General features: G+C 50.7%; 1 protein-coding gene across 5 annotated transcripts in view; it reads right to left on the reverse strand.

Annotated features, from left to right (window-relative positions):
• ZNF516 (zinc finger protein 516) overlaps window positions 1–26637 on the reverse strand; it is a 106442-nt gene that overhangs the window by 9171 nt on the left and 70634 nt on the right. For 4 of the 5 annotated variants that reach the window (XM_082641005.1, XM_082641006.1, XM_082641004.1 and 1 more), the window contains exons 3-5: window positions 10737–12143; window positions 4525–4629; window positions 3601–3668 (exon numbers count right to left, since the gene is read on the reverse strand). In XM_082641005.1, the coding sequence (XP_082497131.1) occupies window positions 3601–3668; window positions 4525–4629; window positions 10737–12143 (1580 nt within the window). The remainder of the gene's footprint in view (window positions 1–3600; window positions 3669–4524; window positions 4630–10736; window positions 12144–26637) is intronic. The other variant, XM_082641008.1, reaches the window with a different exon arrangement.

Consider the following 26637-nt stretch of genomic DNA (forward strand, 5'->3'; position numbering starts at 1 on the left):
CTGCCCAGCTCTCCCCCCATACAATTCCTCCAACGAAACATCTCTTCCACCTCCGGGTTGGGGTCGGGGGGTATCGGCGGGGGCATCTGCCGGCTACCCGCACCCTGGCACAGTCTTTTTTTTTTCTTTTTTTTGGCGGTACGCGGGCCCTCTCACTGTTGTGGCCTCTCCCGTTGCGGAGCACAGGCTCCGGACACGCAGGCCCAGTGGCCATGGCTCACGGGCCCAGCCGCTCCGCGGCATGTGGGATCTTCCCGGACCGGGGCATGAACCCGTGTCCCCTGCACCGGCAGGCAGACTCTCAACCACTGCGCCACCAGGGAAGCCCTGGCACAGGGCTTCTCGACGCCCCAAGCCTGGTTCCAGGACCCTCACCCTATCACAGTGCTGCACCTCTCTGCCCTGTCTTCTTATCTAAACCACCCACTGGACCTCAGGAACCATGAAAGCAGGAAAATTATTTACCTTGTCTCCCAACATCCTCGTTATCTCCACCAATGTGACAGAGCCTGGCACACAGGAGGTGCGCAATAAATACCGTTAATGAGTGAATAAATGATTATTGTAAAACTGAATTCCTAGATTCTGTTTCAGTCAGATAATTTAACATCTATTACGTGTATCTATAAAAGCCTATCAACTGTTAGTGTTACATCAAATAATTTAGGCGTGAATACAGTGTTGTGTGATTTTTTAAAACTCCCCTGATCCACAGCTTCTAAAGCCCATTCTTTTCTAAAGGAAAAGAATGATTTAAATATTAATTAGTTAATGTTTGTAAAGCACACTAAGCATGGAAAAGAAGATGGCTGGTAAGTATCATGAGTCCCGTGCTCGACATAAATAACCACAGAACTGTCCTATGAATCTATACCATATTCTAAATCTAAGACAGCAGTTGTGATTTCTGTAAACAATGAGAACTCCAGAATAAGAAAGAACAGTAAGACAGAAGCCGATAACCACTACTGCTATGGTTTTCACTTATCCTGGCAGACACATCTCTATGAGAATTCTTAAATTCCAAAGTACGTTAAAGAAAACAGAAGTTGCTTCAAGAACCAAAATGTTCAGTGATTAATCAACAAAAGCTACTTTTAATGTAACAGAGGACCAGAAGTACTTCCAGAGGCCATACCTCGAATATGCCAGCACGAGAGGTGTAGAAATCCAGCTCAGTTTTGGTGTCACGGGCCTGACAACCACGGTCCGGAGACTGAAAAGCAGGCCAGATGACCCACGGAGGCCTTGCAACAGGAGTAAACAGTTCCTAAGACCACAGCATTGAGTCACTGTACACGTGAAACTAAGAGGTTGGCTGGTAGTAAGTACAAAACTGCAGAACTCGGGTTTACAGAGACAAAGACAAAAATATAGATACATCTTTTCTCTTTCATCACCAAGAATGGGTAGCAACTGTGATGAATTCCCAGCACAACTGTAAGTAACAAAAAACTAATTTTAAATACAGTCTTAGTGATTTGCTTTGTTGATCTATTTCTCCCTGTACCAGAAGCCTTTTAAAGAGGCTTAGGTAGAATCCATGTGCACCAGATAAACTGATGTGTATTCCTGAAGAATCTCACTATGTTATTCAGAGACCTGCCGGGTGCTTCCTGGCCCCGTCAAACACTCTTCTGGAAAAGCCGCATCTTAGGTGGACTGAATGGGTCGCTGTGTCTGCAGGAATGCTCTGGACTGACTTCACTTGTACTGTCAGTATGTAATTCTCCAATTACGGCACGACCTTGCTGCTACTACAACCCACAGACACATCACAGTGTGCCTTGTCGAAAGGGGGTTTTACTTCTGTTTAAAAGGAGAGCGTTGCCTAATTCGAGCTGAGGTCACATGTGTCCAGAAATCTTTTAATTCTGTGTTCAGTGAGCTGTTATTTTTTTCATCAATTGTCACAGCATCGTGAAATAACAGCTTTCATTCTAAAACTATGGGTTTTATTAAGAGAGAAGTCACTTACTAAAAACTGTAACAAAGGGAAAGGCATTCTGTCCATGACATATGAAGAAAAGGCTTTTAACAAAAAACAGGGATTCTGAAAGTTCGATAAAAAACAAAACCAAAGCCTCTGATCAGGCACCGTCCATCCTAAGGCCAGCTCAACCATTAATTAGCAGCAGGCTCTGGGCCGTGTGTTTATCGCTCACTATTCTCTTCTAGAGAAACGGACTGGAATTTCTGGAGGTTCTTCTGACATCTATGTCCCCATCATCATTGTCAACGACCGTGAATCCCACACGTGTCCAGGCAGGGTGTGCTCACTGGATCTGACCACCTGGACCGGGTCCTGGGTGTTTATTCTGGCAGCAAGGAAACCCCTCTTCATTTACAAGGGGGGGAGGTTGCGGTTACAGAACCTTCTACGGCAACCAACCAGGAAGCAAGAAGGTGACGAGAAAATGCTCGTGGGAGAACGAGGACGGGTGTGACATCCTGTCGCGGGCAGAGAGGAAGCAGAGCTCTGAAACCACGTGCTCTTGGCCCAGGATGACGGGACAGACCACTTAGGATGGCGCGTGCCCCCTCACGTCAGAGCTACAGACTGCATCCCACAGTCACTTGTGCCCAGGAGCTGGCCACCTTTTGTAGACTGAACGCACTAAGGCCACACATCTACGGTGACCCGCGTTCTATATACACGCATACGGGTATCTTACGCATTATGGCCGAGCCGGTGGTGTGCATTAGACAGAGAATCAAATCAGGACAAAGATGAGGCCCTGAGACACCAAACTCAGCAGAGCGCTTTTTATGGAGTGATTCAAAAACACGGTTCTGAAATAATGCCATGTGCGCGACATGGATGGACCTAGAGAGTGTCATACAGAGTGAAGTAAGTCAGACGGAGAAAGATAATTATTAATCGTATAATGTCGCTTACATGTGGAATCTAGAAAAATGGTAGAGATTAACTTATTTGCAAAGTGGTAACAGAGTCACAGATGTAGAGAACCAACTTCTGGTTACCAAGGGGAGGGAGGGGGAGGGACAAACTGGGAGACTGGGACTGACATACACACACGACTATAGATAAAACAGACAACTAACGAGAACCTACTGCATAGCACAGGGAACTCCACTCAAACCTCTGTAAGGCCTAGATGGGTAAAGAATCTAAACAAAGAGGGGATATATGTATAACTGATTCACTCTGCTGTACACCTGGAACTAACACAACATTGTAAATCAACTCCAATAAAAATTTTTTAAAATACGGCTCTGAAGACAAGAGACAAAGCCTAACTTGTTCTCAAGCTAACCTCCAAGCAAAACATCTTGAGTGGAAAAGTATGACTTTCTGGTGTTTTCCATCACCACCGGTCTCTATCAATTCCGTCACCCCCAACAAGACCCAACGCAGCTGCGTCAACCCCGACCGTGTCGTTCACGGCCTGAGCCACCTCCAGTGATTATCAGGCATCCACAGACTGTCCCGCAGGACTGGGCTCTGGTTCGCAGCAACGAAAAGCTACTTATACATCTGGTAAAACACCACGTGGTACCCTTGCGATGACCATCGTGACACCCCTTTTTCCCAGCTATGACATGAAAACCCACACACCCGTGAGTCGGGAGACCTACTTGTTTGGGGGCATCTGCGGAGGTGGCGTGGGCTTCAGCACCTCGGAGGCCGTTAGACTCAAACAACACTGTGAGGACAAGGACGTGCGTTAGCAGGGGGACACGAGCTTCCCGACGCCCCGTGACACGCGTCCCTTACAGATTAAAGCACTTGGGCAAAAACAACAACAAGAACAACAAAAAGACCCAGCGCCCAGCCTGTGGCCGGAAAATACCAGTTTACCATAACACTTACTGTACGAGACTGAAAACGCTGCCTGGGGCCGGTGCCCTTTTTAATTCAGGCTTCGTCGTCGCCAAGGAGACCCGTCAGTGACAACATTAATTAGCCGGGCGCGTGCAGAGGGCCCCTCCTTCTGCGTCACTTACCGTTTGGCCCCTGTCACTTTGCATCAGACCCGACCCGGGGACGGATGCATCCTTCACGCTTGGGATAAAGCACCCCCGGCCCCGCCTCGCCCCGGCTGTGTGGTGTTCCCACCACACACACACTGCTTCCCCCCGATTCCATCTCAGGCAAGCTCTTGACAAACAGGCCGAGGAATTCTGCCACTCAGCACCCACCGGTCCACAGAGGCCAGCTGGTGCCGAGGAGGAAAGCAGGCAGCCGGGTGTCATGCCGATGGGGGGCTTGGGTTTCAGTGCTTCCTGGTGGCAGCATAACTCATTACCCCGTGCCCTTCTGAGGAGTCCACTCTAATTAAAGTGGAGCATTTGCAAAACAGGTTTATCTCAGATTAAAGCACACGGCACTTGGATGCAAAGGAAAAATCATTTCAGGTGCAGGTGCCGGATGGGACAGCCTAGAGTGTAATCCCAGGAGAGAAGGCCTGACCCCCTCACCTCACCCGGGCGAAATCTAAACCTGTCACCGACTGTGGAAAACAGAGACTGCCCCCCACCCTGGGCCCCCTGGGCAGGTACCTGTGTGAGCCCGCGTGTGGGCCCGGAGATGGCTAGACTGGTGGAAACACTTCCCACACTCCACGCAGACCAAGTCTCCCTGGTGGGCCGGCGTCCGGAGCGTCCCTGGGCGGCGGTGCAGGGGCGGGGGAGGGAGGAAGGGGGCGAGAGGAAAACATCGTCAGCCCCTCCGCTGTGTCCCGACGGCAGGCACCTCCAGGCCCCCGGACGGCCCGCACACGCAGGACCGCGAGGGAGCACAGATCCGAGAGGATTAAATTCCACTCCCGTGACGCGCCCTCAGGCGTGTGGGACCCGGGCAGCTGGTGGCCCACATCCGGCCGATGGAGTGATGCGGCTAGACCAAGTGAGGGACCAGGAAGCAGGGCTGGGCCCTGCCCCCAAGGCGATGCTGGACCACACGCCCGGGAGCTGCGCCACCCCCACCTACCCCCCCTGCCCCTTACCTGTGTGTCCTGCGCATCCCGGGCAGAGCACAGGTGGGACACCTAGGAAGGAGGCCGGTCTTAGAGCGCCGACCTCCTGTTCCCTCCTGACCCTAAAAGATGTCTGGCTTTTGCTAGAAAAGGGACGCAGAAGAAGCATACTCGTCTGTCTGCCTTTTCTGGATGAGGACATCTCTCTGAAGAAAAGCCTAATTTTTCATGTAACAGTAGCTCTGAAATGACTTCCCTGAGCTTAATCTTCCCCATCAGGCTCAATGGTAGCTCAACTCAATGGGAAAACAAAAATCAAAAATACTAACTAGAAAAAGTTATGCCTATAACTACAAATTTTTTTAAATGATGTTCCCTGAGCTGAGTATTTACACACCTGAAGTCTGACATTTGAATGTAAAAGGTGAGTGAAAGGATGACCAAGGGTCTTAGCCAAAAGAGCTGAAACCAAATCATTCTCTTGTCCTAATTCAGAAGCCACAACACATAAAAATAATATAAAATTGTTTCTACATTACAGGTAATGTTTATGGAGATAACAGTCAAAGAAATGCACGAATTGTAGGGCAGATCTTGGTGGATTTCTTGTTGGACAAGTCATGAATGTGAGTCTCCAAGAAAGAGAAGAATCTGCCCACAAAGTTCTCAGCTTCCTCACCACCTCCTTCAAGGATGCGAGGAGAACGATAAGACACATTTTCACCCACTCGTGCCCTGTCATTAGTAAAACATCAGGGTGTCAGGTTCCCGGTAAAACACGGAAAGTGTCACCCGGCCACGCGACCCCGGGAGCCGCGGGCTCATGTGCTGAGACCACCCGCCTCCTCTTTCCTGGAGTTCTGACCAGGCCGAGTCGGGGGAAGGAAAAGCTGAGGAGGGCGTCCCTGGATGACTGACCGATGGGCCCAAGAGGGGGACCGGGCCTCCTGCGTGCATCGGACACCCCAGTTCTTCTGATCACAGGCAGCCAGCATGAAGACGGCTTCTATCACCGGCTAACACACTCAGCCGTTCAGGGCGGCCCCTCCCTCCTCTGACTCTGGTCCAGGAACATCTCAACTTTATCCTCGCCTTTTTTGCTCCCCCCTTTTCACTGTGAGCACCATCCAGCTGGGCTCCTAAGAAGACCCTCTCTGCCAGCAGCTGTGGTTGCCTGGATTTTCCCAAGAATAATGGGGCTGCATCTAAATGTAGGTCCTAAGGATGCCTCCAGGACACCCACCGATGATGATGACTCCCCCATGTGGCCTTTGCATCTAATGGTCACAACATGCAAAATGAAGCCATTATCATACTTTTTTTTCTAAGTAATTCCCATCCAAACTAGCAGCAGGAAAAGCACAGCCCTTGTACCCACTCACCCATCCTGATTTCCTCGAATTAAGTATGCATCAGCACACATGCGCGCGCGCGCACACACACACACACACACACACACACACACGTTTTCCCATGCATTCTATCTTATCATTTTCTCCCGACTTTTTAAAGAAAAGACCCTTGCCCTTTACGGTCAATAATATTATGCCCAAGCTACTTCAAAATTCTGAGCTAGTGAGAAAGGTGACAAACTTCATTTGAATTGAAGGCTACCTGGTGAGCAAGCAGCTGACACTCTGACCTCAGAAGTAAAGTTGTGTATAGCAAGTGGGCTCAGAGAGGAAAGAAAGAGGCCTTGGCGGGTCTTCGGGGGCACCTGCAGACTCTCCTCCAAAGCCCTGCCAACATTCATTCAACTTCATTAGGCTGCAAGAGGTCCTCCCTGCCCCCGCCAGGGGAGGAAGGAAACCGAAGGATCCTGCAAAGGTTCTACCGAGATTCACACAAAGCAAGTACAAAGCTTCTGTCATTATCCTATTAATATGTCTTGGGCATACAAGATTTTTTTTAAGTCCCAACAGAAAACCTTATATGTCATCCTATCCAGAATTATCCTGTTCTTTTATTTTCGATTTTTTTAATTCTAAACTCCGTATCATCCTCTACTACAGGCTGGACACAAATTCTGGAAACACAGATGATTTACTATTTTATGACTATTCTATCAACAAACCACTCACGTTACACTCATACCTGTTCCCAGACTTGGGATCTACACAGCAGAATGATCACAGGAAATGTAGCTTTTTTTTATCCTTAAAGGATTAGGCTTCGAGTCCCTAAGGGAAGTGACGATGATCGTTTCCATGTAACATCTTTTCTCTTTTGGCAGAGTTTCCAGACTATTCATTTCTACACAAACATCATTTGGTCAAAACACAGGTGGGGAAAAGCTCTCTGAGAATTCTCTCTCTTAACCTCGTAAAACCTTGATGTCTCAGAGGCATCGCCCGGGAGCACCGTTCTCCGTCTCAAGACAATACCTCCCTTGAGACTCACAGCAACACACCTCCAGCAACACAAGGATGTCGTGTCCACAACAGGTGAGTGCCTCTCCTTTTGCAAGATTCCTTTCTGCACCTTTCTGCCTTCCTACAGCGATACGTGTCACCCACGGCCCGCGTGGGAAGGCTGCGATCTTCCCTGGCAGATGACACCCCTCGGGGAAACACAGCAAGACTGCATCAGAGGACAGCGTGAGCCCCCAAAGTGCTGACAGACTCGTGGAATAGGACAGTCGCAGAGATTATTTGGAATGGAGATGAGTTAGCTCAGATTCTAGACTCTAGACTTCTGATGCCAAAGTCAACCACATATGTACTCAAGAAAAAAACGGGTGCTCCGCAAGGTGTAGAAACCAAAACCTTGAGAGTTTAGTTACTGCAAATTCAGTAACATGTCGGGAATGTAATTTTTGGGAGGGGGCTGCACATAGTTCCTAGGCTGCAACAGTAGACGCAGAGTTCCGTAACAGGAAACATCACTTCTCTGTTCACCTCTCAAACAGACCTCACCACGCCTGCTGCGTTTCCCTGCAGCTACTACATGTTCAAAGCATCATAAACAAACACTCAAAGGAGAAAGGAACCAGCGAAGGCCCCCCATAGGCCAAGCAGGGACTGATACCCGTCCACCGCTGGACCAGGAAAAGGATGCAGGAGAGGCAAAGGACAGGGTTTGAAGACGCGATGGGCCGGGGATGAGAAGAGCTCTGGGCTTGCTCTGAACTACCCCCAAGTCCAGACCAGGAGCCAAACCGAGTCCATGAGGGAGAGAAGGGGCCATCGGGGGGGAGCAAGTCCCTCCTGGTGGGGCATTCAAGGTAAACTGAGGCAGGCCAACGAGGATTTACACAGCTGGCCTCAGTTCTTCCCTAGACCCAAGAGCTTCGGTTCTCAAACCACACCTACGAACTCACACATCAAGGCCAAAAAAATTTAAGCACTTCCCCTAAGAAACCCAAACCAGGGTGAGGGAAAACACCATAAATCTGCACACTTCCACCTGACATGAGAAGAGTAAATCATTCAAGAACAGCACACACGCTTTGAGGACGATTTAGCACTTCTCACGTTTAAAAGATAAATATCTAACCTCTGTTTAAGGGGAGGGGGAAGCCTTAGAACCATTTATTTAAAAAATCTTACGGAAAAGGAAAACATTTTAGGTTACCTGTATTTCAAAGTCTGTCATCTGAAATTCTCTAAACCTTAACTTAAAACTCACTTCTACTTTTTTGGGAAAAAAAGCAACAACAGGGCTTCCCCTGGTGGCGCAGTGGTTGAGAGTCCGCCTGCCGATGCAGGGGACACGGGTTCGTGCCCCGGTTCGGAAAGATCCCACCTGCCGCGGAGCGGCTGGGCCCGTGAGCCATGGCCGCTGAGCCTGCGCGTCCGGAGCCTGTGCTCCGCAACGGGAGAGGCCACAACAGTGAGAGGCCCGCGTACCGCAAAAAAAAAAAAAAGCAACAACAAGGCAGGTCCACACGCAGCACAAATAATCTTTAGGAAGTGGGCATGTGGGCCGCTTACTAGGTGCGAACTGGCAGGTTTAGAGCTGTGATCGGGCAGGCTGTGGGTTGTAACAAATGAAGTTCAAGTCTGGTTGGCTAAGTGGAAGTCATCCAAACACTGGTGCTGACTGCACTCACCCTGCAGCCGGGTATAGACTCCAGGAAGCACTGGACGGAGGGGAGAAGGTGACCAGGAGCACAGCGCCCACGAAACTCACCATCATCTATATCTAAGTCCTCTCTGTTTCAGGGTCCACGATAACCTGTATCTAGAGAACTGAGGTTGGCATGAGATCCCAAAAGGCCAACCAATATACGTTTATTCCATCTCAAATAATCTGCACGACTGGGAAACACTGCTGAGAACATGGAAAGCCCACTAAACTCAACAACATCCAAAAAGGTGGAAACGCTAAGCTACATGGTAGCAGCCTTTCCCCACCTACCAAGAGCCGTGCGCCCAGAGCACGTGAAGCACAGGGGAGGGATGAGAGTCTTAACCAGGACAGGCCCTGTGCACGGCATCTTAATGAAAGCCTCCACCACCTCCAGGCAGCCAGGCCTCCGCTTCATTCTAGAAATTCTCGAGAAGCTCTGTCTCTGAGCCACAGCCCCAGAACCACCTGGGGTAAGGACCCCACTGGCAAAATCTCTAAGCCTGTGGGACGCCTGAGTTTTCTGCTAGTTGAAAAACACCTTCATTTTTCTCTAAGGGTCAACATGGACCAAAGGCCTCCTCCTCACACCAACGTGGCACCAGCGATGGAGCTGGGCAGGTTCCAAGTCACAGGAGGAAACCGGGAACTGAGAGATGCACATCCATCTGCCAGGAACCACAGCCACCAGGCATCCCACGCAGCGGATCGGGTGCCTCTGTGCACGTGACTCCCCTGATCTGAACTTTGTCCCCAAAGGTGCTTCTGAGCTCCTGGAATTGGAGGGACTGGATCTCACAGTTCATCTGAAATAGTGCCCTACTTTAATAAATTACAGATGCTTGATGTACAGCTGTATCCAAAGAAGGGTTAGGACCACCCAGGTAAGGTAACTGACAGCCAGAGCCCCATAGGGGTTTTTGTCTATTTATTTTTTAATGGAAATACTTAGATTTCCCAGTGTTCTGGATGTTAACTGACAGCTACCTTCAATTTACAATCAAGAAGGAGGGCATCGTGTCCCATGCAGGCATTCAGCAGAGCCTGTGGAAATTCGTTGACAATTCCTAATTATTATTCCTATTAAGTATTAATACCAAGGTACTGGGAGGAAAGGAAGATAATGATCTGATGTATAATTTTTTTCCAGAATTTTAAACATGAGTCAATTCCCCAAACCTGGTAAGGGACATTCACAATCTGCAAAGGCTCTGCTAACGAATGCTGTAATACGGATGTGCGCTTTTAAAATTATATACGTGTAAAGATATAAAACTTAAGTAACCACTTCAAATGCACATCTTGTCTTTGGAGAGGCATGAGACAATGAACACCTACTGATTCTTCCTTAAAATAACAAAATGAAGGGACCTCCCTGGCAGTCCAGTGGTTAGGGCCCGGCGCTTTCACTGCAGAGGGCCTGGGTTTGACCCCTGGTCGGGGAACTAAGATCCCACAAGCTGCGGGTACGGCCACCAAAATACTAAGAATAAAAATAAGATAAAATGACCCAGTGGAGAAGTGCCAAGGAGGCAGCCTGCTAGGCGTGGAGGGGGCGGGACTGGGTGTGCCGGGGACGTTACCGGGAGGCCGGGCACAGCAGCCAGGGCGCACTGCGTCGGGGCTCAGACACAGCCAGTGGGCAGCACTGTGCCCTTCTAAGGAGGGGCGCCCCCGTGAGGCCCCAGAGCCCCCAGGGAGGGCGGGGAGAGGGCCCGCAGCCCTTACCTCTGTGCTCGAGCGCAGGGCCGTTGCCGCCCCAGCTCTGGTAGAGAGAAGCCAGGTCCTTTGGAATGTACGTCTTGAAGATATTGAGGATGTCCAGGCGTTTCTCGGGGCCCTCGGACGCAGGTTCCTGCTTGATGATGTGTAGGACGGGCTGGGCCTGCGAGGCCACAGGCCCTCTGGAGCCGACCTTGGCGGGGGGCTCTCGGGGAGGTAGAGGGGGCCCCCCGTCACCTTTCCCGTGCGCTTGACCCTGAGGCTGAGGGCTGAATTTGGCTTTGGGCGGGTCCAGGGCACTGTGCTTATTTGGGGGACCGAGGCCGCCCCCCGCTGGGGGGAGGCCATACTTGTCCCCCTGCCTGCTGTTGGCCGGGGGCTGGGGAGCCGCCCGGGCGATGACGGTGGGCGTCGGTGTGGCACTTCTGCTGAAGCCCCCGCTGCCCGCCGCGGGCCCGGGTCTGGGGCCGGCTTCCTGCTTGGGCTTGGACGGGGGCGGCGGAGCCCCGGGCTGCTCGGGGCCGGGGCCGGGCTTGGTCTGCCGATGCGCATCGGGGCCGGCCGCCCAGAGCGCACAGGGCCCCCCGGGGTGGCTCTCCTTGCTCCTGGGCAAGCCGGCGGCTTTCGTGGGCACCCCCAGGGGCGAGGGGCTCCCTTTGGGGCCCGGCGCCCCGCCCGGCACCTGAGTGCGGGTGAACCGGGAGATGGGCAGAGGCTGGCACTCTTTGCCCCCAAGGGCAGGCGGGGGGCCCGTGCGTCCGCTCCGGGTGAGGAAAACCAAGTTGTTTCTGATGCTTTTGTAACCGTTGGGCTGAATCCACTGGGGGGCCATGGAGTGGCAGCTGACCCTGTGCCAGATGCGCTCGTGCATCCACAGCACCTCGGGGTAGTAGGTCCTATGGTTGCAGTATGGACACGGGTGGACGGCCAGAGCAGCTTGCAGGGAGGAGGCCAGCTCCTTGTGGCTGGGGTCCTCCCGCGTCGACCGCTCACTCAGGTCCAGCGGGATCAGGTCTGGGGCCGGCGCCCGTTTCCCTCCCCCGGAATGCTGCTTATTGTGCAAATCGGACAGCTTCTCTTTCGGGTGGGTGGCTTGGCTCTCAGAGGGGAGCTGCAGGTCTGCAGTCTGAGTGGGATGAGAAGGGAAGTCCGCCGCATCCCTGGAGCCGGGGCCTTCTTGCCTGGGGTGAAATGCTGGCATCTTTAAGTCCACAGAAAACCTAGGCTGCTCTGGTCTCTTGGAAGTGTCTCTGCCACTGCTTTCAAGTATGGACACAGAAGCTGCGATCCCCGCGCTGGGCTCCCTGGCAGCTCTTCCCGATGGGTTATTTCCAAGTGTGTGACTTTGGTCTCCGTTGGAGAGCGCAGCGGAGGCTACTTCTTCAGGAAAGCAGCAGCGGTGTGGCTTTGTCCCTGGAGGATCGAAATGGAAAACGTGACGTTACCATTTCTCTTCAGAACAGAAGACAGAGAAGCACACCCAAACCGCCACGTGCACGTGTGGAGGGAAGCGTGTGGGTCTCAGGAACACTGCGATCCAGGACCTGGATCAGCAAGCTCTGTTAAGAGCAGATCAACCTTGAGGGCAAAATGGCGCTATTTGGGGTGGGGCTTCTTTTCCAATTAGATGACTCAGTAGACTACAGGGGAAAATAACATAGCTGCCTATCTAGTGACATATAACTACACTGTGACTAGTTAACAGAGGGGGACTAGTTCTATCAAAAACCAGGAAGAACGACTTCATTCTTTTTTTTTTTTTTTTTTTTTTTTTTTTTTTTTTTTTTGCGGTATGCGGGCCTCTCACTGTTGTGGCCTCCCCCGTTGCGGAGCACAGGCTCCGGATGCGCAGGCCCAGCGGCCATGGCTCACGGGCCCAGCCGCTCCGCGGCATATGGGATCCTCCCAGACCGGGGCACGAACCCGTATCCCCTGCATCGGCAGGCGGACTCTCAACCACTGCGCCACCAGGGAGGCCCTGACTTCATTCTTTATAACGGCACAAGGCTTTCCGTGGCTTTCAAAGGACCCCTCAGCCCATGGTCACAGAGGGGCAGGGCTGGGAAACAGTGTGCTCTCCCCCCGGGGATCCTGAAGCTGCCTCAGAACCTACGGGCCGGTTCAGGATGGGCCCCCGTGACTGTCTAGCAAAGCCCGAAACATTCAGCTCCAAAACCTGGACACCAGCAGTTTCCTTCGGAGGCATGAGAGGGAAGGGAGTGAGTCACACTCTTCATCCCCGCGCCTCCCGGGGGGAACGCCCGGGAGAAACGGTGCTCCCTGGGTGGGACGCCCGCTGCCGCTCCTGTGGGGTCTGCCTGGAGCCTTCTACAGGAGTGCTGGCCGGGCACGGGTTCCCTGCCACGGGGCGGCCTCGCACCCTCCCGGGTGAGTGCCGGCGACATCACCCCAAGTGCAGCCAGGCTCCCTGAGCTTGGGCACCGAGGCTGCAAAGCTTCTCCCCGACCAGACTGCACTGCAAGTGGATTCGACACGATTTAACAAAAAACCCACTTGAAGTCGCACTGACGACCTTGGGTTTATTTCAATTAGAAGGTGCGCAAACGTCTCTGGATGTCTTAAACCTTTCCGAACTACAGAGCGTGGATACTTCCCATCAGTACAAGCTCAGAGGTGTTTTTTCTCATTACAGGTGTCATAGAGGGGATGGACTAAAATCTTAGGTTTTCTTTTATGAGAAAGCCCAATACTGTTCGTTTTTAAATAAGAATTTTTTAGAGATTTTAACAGTCTCATGGAATGTAGGTATCTGTTTACACAGAATGTTCTTTAAAATTTTTCTATACTCAATGTTTTACTATATTTCTAAACTTAGTATTTTACTATACTCAATATTTTGTAATAACCTATAAGGGAAAAGAATCTGAAAATACATATACACACACACACACATATAACTGAATTACTGTGCTGTACACCTGAAACTAACACAATATTGTAAATCAACTATACTTCAATAAAAAACAAAAAATAAAACAAAATTTTTCTAAGTATATTTTTGGAGTTAAAACAGTAATCACATCAGATTGGTAAAAAAAAAAAAAAAAAAAAAAAAAAAAGTGTATTCCAAAGGGCTCTTCAGGAAAGCAGGAAAGTGTCCTTCACAAAAGGCATTTACCCGAGATCTGAAGGAACACAGTAACAAATATTCATTTTCAATTAGTAGGTAGTTAGACAGCCACTTACAAGCAACTTTAAAGGATTACCTCCACATAAGAAATGTTACCAGTATGTAGTGATCGGCAGAATTAGTCAGGAAACAAGACAAAAGAGGAATACATTTTCTGATCCTATAGGCTCTGAAAAGCTAACATTTAAATAAAGTTAGATATACCGGCCTGTCATGTGGGTACCTAGTGTTACTCAGAAAGCAAATCGGGCGGCCCTGGAAAGCTCTGATGATAAAAAGGGCATTTAACCTGGAATTAAATGCAGGGGATCGTCTTGGCCTTTAATTCAGGCTGAGGCTCAGTCTGACAAATTCACTTTTACATTTTCGAAGAGAGTCAGGACGGCAGCTTGGGGGACCTCATTTTTCCTGCATTAAAGGCATATGGATTTATGAGAACACACACCGAAGCCTATTAGCTGAAACAACAGGGCCACTGTACCTGACACTACACAGCTGCAGGTGTTCAGAGCACATCTGTCAGAGCCCCCAGAGGTTATAGTCCCACAAAGGTACCTCCAGTACCTCTGACCAAGACACCAAGTGAAAAATTACAGCAGGTCCTCCATCACAGCACCGCAAGTCAGAGACACAGCTCCGAAGACCCCCGCACGCCACAACGGGCCGGCACACCTGCGTGAGGGTTCTGAAACGCCTTCCCTAGCTTCTCACCTCTGTGCATGGGTCTTAAGTTGTATCGAGTAGCAAAGGAAGCAGTTTGTAGCTATGCTAACACTGATCAAAACACACTTTTCAACTGACCTGCTGAGAAAGCAGATTAGATCAATTCTGTGAGCCTTGGTACTCCGGTTTATAAAATAGGTACCGTTTCAAAATATTGTATCTCTGGTTTAGGGGGTAAAAAGCAATAGCGCCGTAAAAGCCCATGATTCCCTCTTCTGAGAGGCTTACCACACTGGTCACTTAGGGGTCAGAAGGACACATGGACCTGGTGTCCCCTGACGGTCTTGGGCACAAGATGAAAGGCTGTTGCCCTTAAGGGGAAGGAAGTGTCTTGGCTCCCGTCGGTGAGCTGCCGGCCAGCCGGGAGCACCCAGCGCGGGGCTGGGAGGAGGACTCCCCCTTCCCCAGGAGCCAGAAGCCCAGCGGAGCCGTCTACACCTGCTGTCACCTCTCTCAACACACCCAGGAGGTGATGCTGCTCTCCCCCGCATTGCAGGTAAGGAAACTGGGGCAGAGAACAGCTTCCAGAAGGCCTTACTGTGGCTGGTGGAGCCCGATCCCTACCCTAGCCATCCAGCCCTCGTCCACCCGCTGTGTCCAAGGCTGGGGAGGGTCCGCAGGGATGGAGGTGACCCTATCCAGTAACTGCTGGGGGAGAATCAGATGCTATGGGGGAAACCTAACTTGACTTTTCCAAAAACTTACCCAGATTTGGGCTGGGTGCTCGTAAGGTGAAGTACTGAGCCTCACGTGTGCAGCAAGTTTCTAGAACTTTTCATATTGGGCCCAGATGACTTCAGGTCCTGCAATTCTAGAAGACGAACCTTCTCTCCAAAATAGGATGCACAAGCACATGGTAATGCAGGAAAACTCAAAAGGGCGGCCAGATAAAGCAGTTCGCAAAGTACTGATGGACCCTGGTCCCGCTGGAGAGGGCCGCCTGGCCTCCTCCCAGGGCCCAGAGGTTTCAGGGCCACGGCCTCCCCGCCCCCAGCGACTCATGCCCCACGGCCACAGGACCAGCGTGTGGCCCCAGGAAGTGTGCGAGCTGCAGAGGAAAGAGGAAGAGATGCTCTCTCCTGCGGCCCCCTCCTCCTGCCCCAGGAGGTGATCCGGGAACAACCTGAGTATGAGACTCCATCAGCAGCCCTATCCCTGAATTAAAACCCAGATGTAACATCTGTAGTGACGACCGGCAGCTGGCGCTCAAGGCTGAGAGCAATCTGCACATTCAGGTCATTGGTTCTCCCAACCCCAGGGGCTGTGACCATGAGACTGTCTTCCCGCCCCTTCCTAGCTGTTCCTCTTCGTTGAAAAGAAAGATCCACCAGACTAATTCCACACACGAGTGTATGAAGGAGGAGTGGGTTAAGGAGATTCTCGAGACAGAAAATAGCCTAAACCCAAGTTACTCTTGTGATTTGAGCCTTATATGGGACAAACAATAACTCTCTCCCGAAAGACGCAATATCCCAAGTACTGTAAGCCTGAAGAATTCTCACCATTAAGAACTCCCGGATTAAAAGCAATTTTGAGATTTCAGCAGTTATTTTTTAACATTTGTGAGTTCCTAGTAACTTTTATAACAAATATTACCAGTTACCAAAAACTTGTTGTGACAGCAAGAATATCCGTTTTTAAATAATGTTTCTCAGAAGACCCTTCTTTTCTGATTTTTTTTTTTACCCTGTCTTAAAAAGGGACAGCTGGGGCACTTCCCTAGTGGCACAGTGGTTAAGAATCCACCTGCCAATGCAGGGGACACGGGTTCGAGCCCTGGTCCGGGAAGATCGCACATGCTGCGGAGCAACTAAGCCCGTGAGCCACAACTACTGAGCCTGCGCTCTAGAGCCCGTGAGCCACAACTACTGAGCCCATGTGCCACAACTACTGAAGCCTGCGCGCCTAGAGCCCGTGCTCCGCAACAAGAGAAGCCACCGCAATAAGAAGCCCGCGCACCACAACAAAGAGTAGCCCCAGCTCGCCGCAACCAGAGAAAGCCCGCGTGCAGCAATGAAGACCCAACGCAGCCAAAATTAAAAATTTTTTAAATAAAAAAATTAAAGAAAAGGGAAAGCTGCTAACAAAAATAGATACAGGGCAGAATAAAAGGTATGATGTCTTAACAGAAATGAGAGCCATTATGCATCGAGATTTAGCTGAAACCTGAGAGTTAACTGAGACGATTAAAACGCAAGAAATTAACAAAGAGAAAACTGCATAGGTGTCTGGGGGTGGAAAGAGTCCCTGGAAAGATATTTCAGCTAAAGGATCTCAGAAACACTGAATCTCAATGAAATGTGATGAAGAGGATTATTATTATCATAGGATGTCTTGGATACAACACAGAAATGACTTAAGAAAACGTTTTAGCTGCAATATCCATGGGGCTTTTCAATTAACAAACACGGTTTAATAAGCTTTCTGTGCAAGTGAAGCAAAGGAAACGCTGAAAAACACTGCCCCGGGCTGGTTCAATCTGGAAGTTCTCCTTCTGGGAAAATAAAGGAAAATAACCAAGGGGCAAAGACGCGCTTATTATTGGTCGTATACAGAGGGGCATCCAGAAAAGCACGTGACCAAGTGACCTACTTGCGAGGCTGCTTTAAGGAGGGGTTACAGCAAACAAGGAAATCACCAGGGCTTCCAGGCCCAGGAACAGCACCGGCACCAAAGTGAAAGTCCCAGCTCTGGCCCACTTCACCCTTTGTAAAAGGACAGGCTTTGTTTCCACAGAGAATAATACAGAAACCGCTTCTAATGGCCCAGTATCTATCAAGGGCTATTCAGCGCTATGGTCAGAAAAATCTCTTTACAAGAAGTGTTTCAAAGCTCTCTTGCTCATTACACATATAATGTGAACTATAATAATTAATAACAACAATAAAGTTTCAGTAAGGAAACCAGACAGAACTGGAACAATGAGTGACAACTGAATAATCGTGTTTTAAATTTTTATAAATGAACCAATATTTGATTCCCTAAATCGTTCCTGCTTGGTTTTCTGTCTGTCTGGATACAGTAGAGGAGTTTTCATTTTAAGTAATTAATCTATTCACATAAATAACTCACAAAACTGTAATTTATTTGCATTAATAGAAAGATATGTAAATATCTTAGCCCTTTGGAAGCCGGATTTTGATTGAAGAAAAACAGTTACAGATTAAATACAGGACTTCTGACTAAACAGTGTAACCACCGTTCCACAAGGACACTTAAAGCTTGAAATCTGGGAAATAATGTTTTCAAGAACATTCCTATTCAGAGAGTACAAAACCAACATTTTAAAGGTTAATCAAATACCTCGCGTTTCCACCCAAGCTTCCAGTAACTAGAGGGTAGTCCGTCCTGCCATGAAACATAATCCCATTCTAGAAATCTAGAACTTACTAACTGCTTCCTCACTGACGCAACCATAAAAATGTGTCACTCGGGTCATTTGTGTGTGTGTTTTTTTTAAATCGAATCCATGCTGAAGTGAACAGAATTCAAGTCTATTTTCACGGCTACTGTCCATTTTATACACCCTCCTTCACCCCCAAATCCTAACAGAAGTTATAAACTTGTCCCCGTGACAAAATTCAAACAAATGTAAAAATGAAAAGAAACCATTAAACAAAACTTTACAAACCACGCTCTGAAGAGTAATGAACATTTCCACTTTACTACGGCAAAGAGAAAGTAAATCGAATGTTACAAAGAAGTATGTTGAAGCCGAAGTAATTGTTGAAAGAAGGCATTTATATGGCTTTTAGATTTTAAAATGTCATTAAGAAGGTGCAGCAAGGAACAGCCCAGGGAAGCTTAGCACATGATGCTTCTTTTGCGTCACCCTCCAGCCCTGTTGCTTCCTAACGGGCAGGACGGGTACACCAGCTCCTCAACCGCTACAAAGAACGCACGTCCCTTAAACCACCTTAGTTTTTTCTTCCACAAGCTGCCTTTTAAGAGACCAAGCTCGGAGCAAGACTTCAGCAGAGAAGTCACCCTGTAAATCTCCAACATAAAAACAATTACAACAGACAAAAACTAGCCTTCACGTGGTTGAAAAGTTTGCTGCTTAATTATCCCGAGATACAAAACCCGAGTTCTGTGTATTTACAAACAAATTATAATGACCCTTTTTAAAGAAACTGGGACTCTTTATCACGACAATCTTTCAGATGTAAAACCAAGCACGTGCTGACCTGCAGAACAAAGGCCACTCTGGGGCACAGTGCTGGCCGGGCTGTCCCCGGAGCCGCGGCTTCCGGCGCCGTGTGCGGACCTCACCACTAGATGGCGCCCGCTCCCAACGCGAGACCCCCGCTGCCGGCGCCCGCGCTCCGCGTGGCGTTCCGGGTTTCAGAAACAGACCGAGGAGGCATGACTTTTGAACAACAGGTACATGTCAGCCAAAGAGGTACACCGACAACTTGCTTTAAGTGTGCATCAGTACAGTTGTGCATATTTCCTCGGAAAGGGCTTCGCAAGTACCGAATGTATGTGAAATGGGTAAGAGTAGTTCATCAAAAGCTCTTGAAGTGTCTTACATACATCTTGATGTGTCTGTTCATCAGCATTTTCAGAGGTTAAAATGTGGAGAGCTGTAAACCAGTGATACACTTGGATGATCTGGCTAATTCAGGTGAAATGATCTGTCTATGCCGTTAGACCGTGAGGGTTAGATTACAGGCAGCACCTACAAAGGTCCAAGTTTGGGACAGAAACACACAGAAAACCGGGGTGCTTCAAAGGGGAACCGGCCCAAGACAGGCACGACATGGCCTGATGTCCTTCCACACAGAACTCTGTCTACATGAAACCCAAACTTCTTTTCATTCGTGGGGCACTGTCATATGTGCCTTCAGATTGAGGGTGGGCAAAATGTTCTGGAGACACGATTTCTGAGCACTTGGCATCTACATGCCCGCAAAGTTAAACCTTTATTATTTCACGAAGCTGACCGTGTACAATAAGCATCCCATCTCGCCTGGTCCAGCATCCCTCCTCCTATGGCACCAGCTGATGTGTAACAAGGATGGTCCTGACCTCACACGGAGTTAACTGTGAACTAGGAAGCTGTGAGCCTGGGAAGGAACCACGGCGATTGTTAACTAAGCAGCACCAGCTTGTTTGCCTAGTCATCTCATCCCCACCAGAAGCTGATTCTCTAGCCTTTTATGGTTATAAATGTATAAGTGAGCATAAAATACAGAGATTTTCTGTATCGTTCACATAAAGAGTTCAAACTATTTTATAAATATCAAATCTCAGATGTTTCACTCCCCCAGAGGCATTTAGTGGCAAGAATTATTTTATATTTTACTTAATAATTTAAGCAAATATTCCCAAATCACATCACTAAACTGTTTCTGGACTCTTCGGCAGGCTGCCCAGGCCTGCTGTACAAGGGGCTGTAGTTATACTGTTTTCCATTAAAATGCAAAAACAAAGCATACATACGTTTCTTCTTCATGAACTACTTCACTCTTTGGTTTTCACTTTCTCCCTTTTTTTTTTTTTTAATAAAGAGGAAATAGCTGTATTCCTTTCTTGCATATCTTTGGTTTTTCTCCTGACTGATAGCTCACCTTCAATTTATCCAGACTTAAAAAAAGTCTAGACAAAGAATTACAACCCCGATGGAGCAATGCCGCACAGAAAAATCGCAGGAAAGCCCCAATTACTAACGTTTATTTTCTCAATCCTTTAGTCATATTTCTATTTTGAGAAGCAGTTGCAATATCGTATTTCTGTGACTGTTTTCCAGGAGCTCGTTGGCTAAGTGGGAGCTGTGAATCTATGAATTAAAAATGTTTAAAGCTAAGTAGAGGGTTTTCTGTCAAATTCTATCAGCTGAACTCAAAAGGGAAGGCCCTCCACCCTGGTCCCTCTGCTTCCACGGGCTTGGCATCCCATCCGAGGCTGTCTAAGGGGAACTGCAGCTGTGGGGTCCCTCCTGCCCAGCTCGAAATAACTCGCCCACCCGTGTGGAGAGATCTCTGGGTGGGGGGGAATCAGCAAACACACTGGTCACCACTGTCACTCAGCCCATGACAGGCCCTGCTGCACTCAGGCGCGCTCAGCATCCTCTGTGCACCGGCTGAGTGTGGGCATCTCCTTGACAGTGATGTGTGCACTTGAGTGTGTGCACGTGAGCCTGTGCGTGTGCGCACGCGTGGGAGGGGGCGGTGGCCATCCCAGGGGGTGGGGATGGCTCTCGGAGGACACACTCTGAGGACACAAGTCACGTCTCAGCCCCGTGTCCTCCACTCGCTAAAGGTGCCATCTCGGTCAATACTAATTAACTTGTTCGCTCTTTGTATAAAACCCAGGCATGACTGCGACGCTTCTCGCTGGACTCAGTGGTGAGCTGAGCACACACGTGGCCCTCACAAGAGCCTCCCCCAGCGACAGGGCTGCTACTAATCAAACCGCCAGCAAACAAGCGGATCCGCGGTGATGAAGGCGGCGGCCCGGCCACGCGCCAGGGTCCGGAAGGTTCCCCCACGTCCTCCGCTCTGCTCGCCCTACCATGCCTGTGACCTGCGTTCTCCCTGTGCACCCACCTCCCAAGGCCCCTTGGGGACAGGGACCCGGATCCTCCCCAGGACACTGAGTTTGGACTGGACAACAGCAAGACGTAAGATGGGAAGCGATCTGAAAAGTCACCACTGGTCTGAATGTCTAGATTCTGTGACCTAAACCCACTTTATAAGAACGGCAGCCACTGATGCTCTCTTTTCTCTCTGACCTAAAAAACACCCTCACCAGGCTGCTGGGGTTCTAGCCCCCTTCATCTATAACCTCCACGACTCTACAGATGCCGGCAGCTTATAGTTTTATACGGGACTGAAAAGATGTACTGATCCTGGCGGCAGAGCTGAAGCCATAATAAAGCACATTCAAAGATGCAGCGTGTTCATGAACGTGATTTATCTGCAGAGCTGCCGAGTCATCCCGGGGCTGGGAATCACCAGGCCCAGCCGGCACCCTCCCCTGTGTGTGTCTGTCCGTCCTGAGCCTTCGCTTCTCACAGGCACAAAGGGGACGCACGTGCAGGCAGTCACGTGGCCACACACACTCACAGTCACGTGTGCGCAGATGCACGCCCAGCCACAGGCATGTACGCAGTGCACACACAGGCTCACACACACACGCGGTTTCCCACAAGAGAACGGCGTATCTGTGCTGGAGGGCCGCCGGAGGCAGCTACTGTCCAACCAGATAATTGCCCACGTGACCCCGAGTCCTGAGAACTTGCTCCCTTTCCCACAGCCAGACAATTACAAAGTCCAGAATTCAAAACCCAATGAATACACCATTCTTTAAAAGGAGAAAATGTGTGTGTGTGCATTGGGGATATTTTTAAAAGCTGAGCGCATCAATCCATACCCTGAAAACTGTCAAGTGGCCAACCACCAAAAGCCACACAAGCAGGAACCCAGGGTCCCCGCCTCTTTCTTCCACTCAGACTTCGATCAACTTCTCGATTTCTAGAAAACACATTCACCAAACCTAAGACACATAACTGCAAAACACGAAATGGCTATTATCTTTAGAATCTGGGAAAAAATTACACAGCCACTCGCCCTGGTCGCTGTGTCTTCGGAACCACAGCTCCATGGCGACACATCCACACGGGTCACCTCGGGTCTCTGCGCACCAGTCAAGGCTACCGCTCGGCCTGTGTGCCACGAGTTCCCTGGATGCACCCGGGGCACCAGCCCTGGGGCCGAAATCACCCTGTTTTCGCTCTGCGGGGGGGCAGGTGGCCAGGGAGAGGACCTCGGCCTTCCACTCCCACCCAGCAGCTTCTGCAAAGCACCCAGCAGGCACGGACCGACTTCTGGGCCTGAGCTAGATGGCAACACAGCTCAGCAAACGCCGTGAGCGAAGCAGGGACCTCGGAGGCCAACCACTTCTGCCTGCCTGCCTGCTGGGCACGGGGGATGCTCCATGGACGGCCTCAGCGCCCCTCCAGGGGACCCTCGGTCACCGTCCCTACTACCCCCTCAAGCCCCAGTGACCCCGTGATCACCCCCGTGTGCATGTGCACGTGCATGTGTGTGCCCCTGGGTACATGCATGTGCACTGTGGTCCCCAGGAGACCGTAGAATCTGTTAAGCCACAGGAGACGGTGCATCCACCCTCATGGTCCCCGGCAGTGAACTCTGCGATACACACCTGCCCCTTGCTCCTTGCAAATCTTCCAAAGCCACAGCTCAGGCGGGAACAGGGTCAGCGGATATGAACTTTCCTTGGAAGCGCCTGGTGAAATGGCTTCCCGGTGCCACAGCAATGGCGCAACCCATCAGGGAACAGGGGACACAGTCGCCCCCAAGAGCAGGATCTGCAAAGGCACCACGATCCAAGGCAGCCCCGCGGCCCCTCACGCTGGACCCCTTGGATGCTCACACAACGTCCAACGGATCAGCACCCCAGAGGCTGCAACGCGCCCCCAGCACCCAGGACAGCCTGGCCACGAAGCGATGCGCCAGCGTCACACGGGGGGCTGAGGGGCCCCGGCTCAGACTTGACCTCGGCTGCATGTGGAGCCGCTGCAGCCCTGTTTGCAGGGCAGGAAACCCAGGAAAGGCTCAGAGGTACGACACGGATGGGTCTGGAGATGAGGAGGGGCGGGACGGCGCCGGAGGGGCAGGAGGCGTCCTTGGGGGGTGACGAGGACAGCCTCTCGTCCCCTTTACCTTCCAGACACTCAAGGCTGTTGTGTCCTCACGGTTAATTTAAAAACCACAATGAAGCGTCCACCCACTACGGACAACCCCAGTCATAAATCCTTCCATATTTTTACATACCGGTCTGTTAGTCTGTGACTCACCCACATGGCACACGAGAAACACGTGTCGCTTTAACTGCAGAGCCTCATTACTGGGTTCACGGAGGAAAAGGCCTGTCGCGTCCCTGGGGTCAAAAGACCGTTCCCCGTGGCTTGGAAACCCACCTGCAGTCCCCTGGGGCGGCGGGCACACATCGAGCCTGGTACTGCACCAGGCCAGGGGTCTGCTGACCGCCAGGGGTCCATCAAGATGACCGGCTTCCACACCAGCCAGCCGGCACAGGGCCACGCTCTGACATGTCATCCCAATGCCACACCACGCCCTGCCATGAAACGTCCACAGGAGAGGCGTGCTGACATCGGCGGAGCAGGCCACAGAACAGCAGCAACCTGGAGGGCAGCACGGCCTCTGGGACCTTTAAGCCGGCCTCTCCTTCAGGGCCCACATCCCCGGCCGCTACGCCCCGATCTCGGTCATCGTGAGGAAGCATCCCTGCCCATGGACACCGGACTCCTTCACCACTGGGTACGGCCTGCCTGCTTCTGCACCTGAGGCCTTACTGTTAATCTAATTCTTCTTTTTAAAACAAACAGCAGAGCCTGTGAAAGCAGCTTTCACGTCTCACCAAGGCCTTCCCTTTCCAGGCTAACCCTTCACAGCTTTGTTAACCTGTCGGCATGGGTGAGGATTTCTGGGCTTCTGCTGAAACTTTTTTGTCGACCCAAGAGATGTACAAATGCCCAGGTGTCAGGAACACCCTCTTTTTCACCATCAGCGGCGGGTCCCACCCGAATCCACGGACGATCCTGAAACAGACAGTGTGTCTCTTTCTCAGAGTCAGAGGCGCGGAGCTCTGAGTGCGCAGGTGAGACTGCAGCCTAGCTGCCTCCCAGCCCCGACCTGGCCCCTGCCTGGGCATCCTCGGACACCCAAGCCTGGGAGGGTCACCCCGGCAGGGAGACCCACCGGTCGGAACCCAGGCTCTCTTGGTTCCGAGCAAGGGTGCGCAGGCGTGAACTCGGAGCTGCGCTCCCCCCTCTATCAAATGGGCTGACACCTCCGTTGTGAGGGGCTGAGCCCCAAATCAGCAGGACACGAGCCCCTGACGGCCGTCCCCTCACAGGGCAGCGGACACCAGCCGAGCCACCTGTCTACCGTGCCATCCCAGGCAACACCTCCATCCCCCCGAACTCTTTGAGCCTTTTTATGGCAAAATAAATCAGAGATTCCAAAAATACACAAAACCAGTTCACGGTTCAATAAGTTACTCTAAGGCGATCGCTCTCGTAACCGCACCCAGGTCAAGAAGCAGGCGCTGCCACCCCCCAAAGCCCCGACCGTGCCCCCTGCACACACGCACGGAGCCTCCAGCCCGGGCTCTGCGGCGCTCGCTCCCGCGCCACCACGTGCCTCTGCAGGTCAGGCCCTCTGGCCCCCAGCTGTCCCCACCCCGCCCTCCTCCTACCCCCGTTTCTACCGGGACACCCCTGACCTGCGAGCTCCGTGCGGTCAGCGTGCTCTCCCGTCCTCGGCGTTGGTGCCAAGCTGGCCTGGCCGCCTGTCCCACGAATTCCCGGGGTGACGAGGACGGAGGAGTGTCACCAGAACTGAGACAAGGCCTCATGTCCCGGAGGGGTGAGGAGCGGTCTGGGTCCCGGGGGACAAAACTGGTAGGAGGGGAAAATGCACTCCGTTTCACATCACACGTCACGATGACCTTGCTGTCACCGTCAGGACGTGCGTCCCTAACCACACACTGCTGTCCGAAGCGGACGGCGGCTCCCGGCAGAGCTGTGAGCCGGTGACCGGGAGCCACTCCGACTCCCAGCCACTTCCCGGGACCCTCAGTCCTGTGCGACCCGCCCCCGGGGACCTGGGAGGACGCAGGACCGAGGGTGACTCAGCTCACCCTGAGATTTAAAGAGGGACGTCCAAGAACCCGCGAAGTGGAAAACGCCTCACGATGGGAGGCGAGGACGGCTGCCGTCCCCATGAGGAAGCCCACAGGGCACTGGTCACAAGGCTGCATCAGTGTTATCCCCCCAAACCCAGAGGGACCCAGGCAGCCGGGCAGGGGACAAGAGAAGTCCGAGAAGAGGCTTCAAAGCTGACAGCTGTGCATGTCTCCAGGCTGACTGTCTCTGTTCTCTAATTGCTATGAAACAACCTCTACAGAGCTGTCCTGGGTAGCCCCGTAAGGGGCTACCTCGGCGGACAAATTTTCCTATGAGATATTTAGCATCAGCGTTTAATCATCTATCTCCTTAACACCTGGAAGTAAGGTCACCATGAACACTGGGACCCAAAGCGTTGAGAGCAGCTCCGCTAAACAAGGCCCAGCCACCCATTCAAACCTTCATGAAATCCCACGAACGAAAATGTTCCAACACAACATTTATGTATGCGAAATTCGTGAACATCTGTTCATTTAAAAGGTTTTGTCAAATTTGATACACTATTTAAACACCTTATATAACTACCAAATAGCTTAAGGAATTTTATTTAACTTTTATTTTTAAAAAAATTAAATATTTGAACAAAAAGGCTTTTTGGAGAAACTGATACCACCAAAACCACATTATCCTCTGACCTTATTCTGAACCAATTCACTTTAAAATTGTACTTCTAATAGAATGTGAAAGACTTCCACGTACATATACACACATACATTCCTAAGTACTTAAATAAACTACATCATTTATGACTGCTTGGCTTTTGGCATTACTCATTGCTCACAATCCCGCTGTGGGAAAAAAACCCTATTTCTTCTGAAACGAGGCATTTCCCTTTTTGTTTCATGAATAGCACACTAGCATGTACTTAAGTAAGATTTCATTGAAAAACATAATCTTAGGTAAAGTTGGCATGCCAGCTATGATTTTCTTCATTCAGGGCGTTTTTTAAAAGTCTGCACCCCTCAAGTTTAATGTGAGGTTTTAAGAGTCAGCTGATCAGAGGCAGGTATCCTAATAGGGGATGGCGCAAGGTGGGCACCCAACAGCCTTCCTGGGTCTGGTGACTTTTTTAAAGCTCAGTGTTTGAGCCCCAACCTATATTCCCATCTATTGAGAACTGTCAAAGTTACCTTTTCTTAGGTTTTCTTAGATTGTCTTCACCAAAAATAAGGTTTACCCCTACTTCGTTAGCAGCGAAGCTTGTTAAAGCGCTCTGCATCTTGCCAAACTGGCTTAGAATCATCTAATTATGTGAAAGGTAAAATAAGTCAGTAAATTCTAGTTTTGTTCCTAAA

Source organism: Mesoplodon mirus (assembly GCF_964341445.2).
Source record: "Mesoplodon mirus genome assembly, chromosome: 13".
NCBI lineage: Eukaryota > Metazoa > Chordata > Mammalia > Artiodactyla > Ziphiidae > Mesoplodon > Mesoplodon mirus.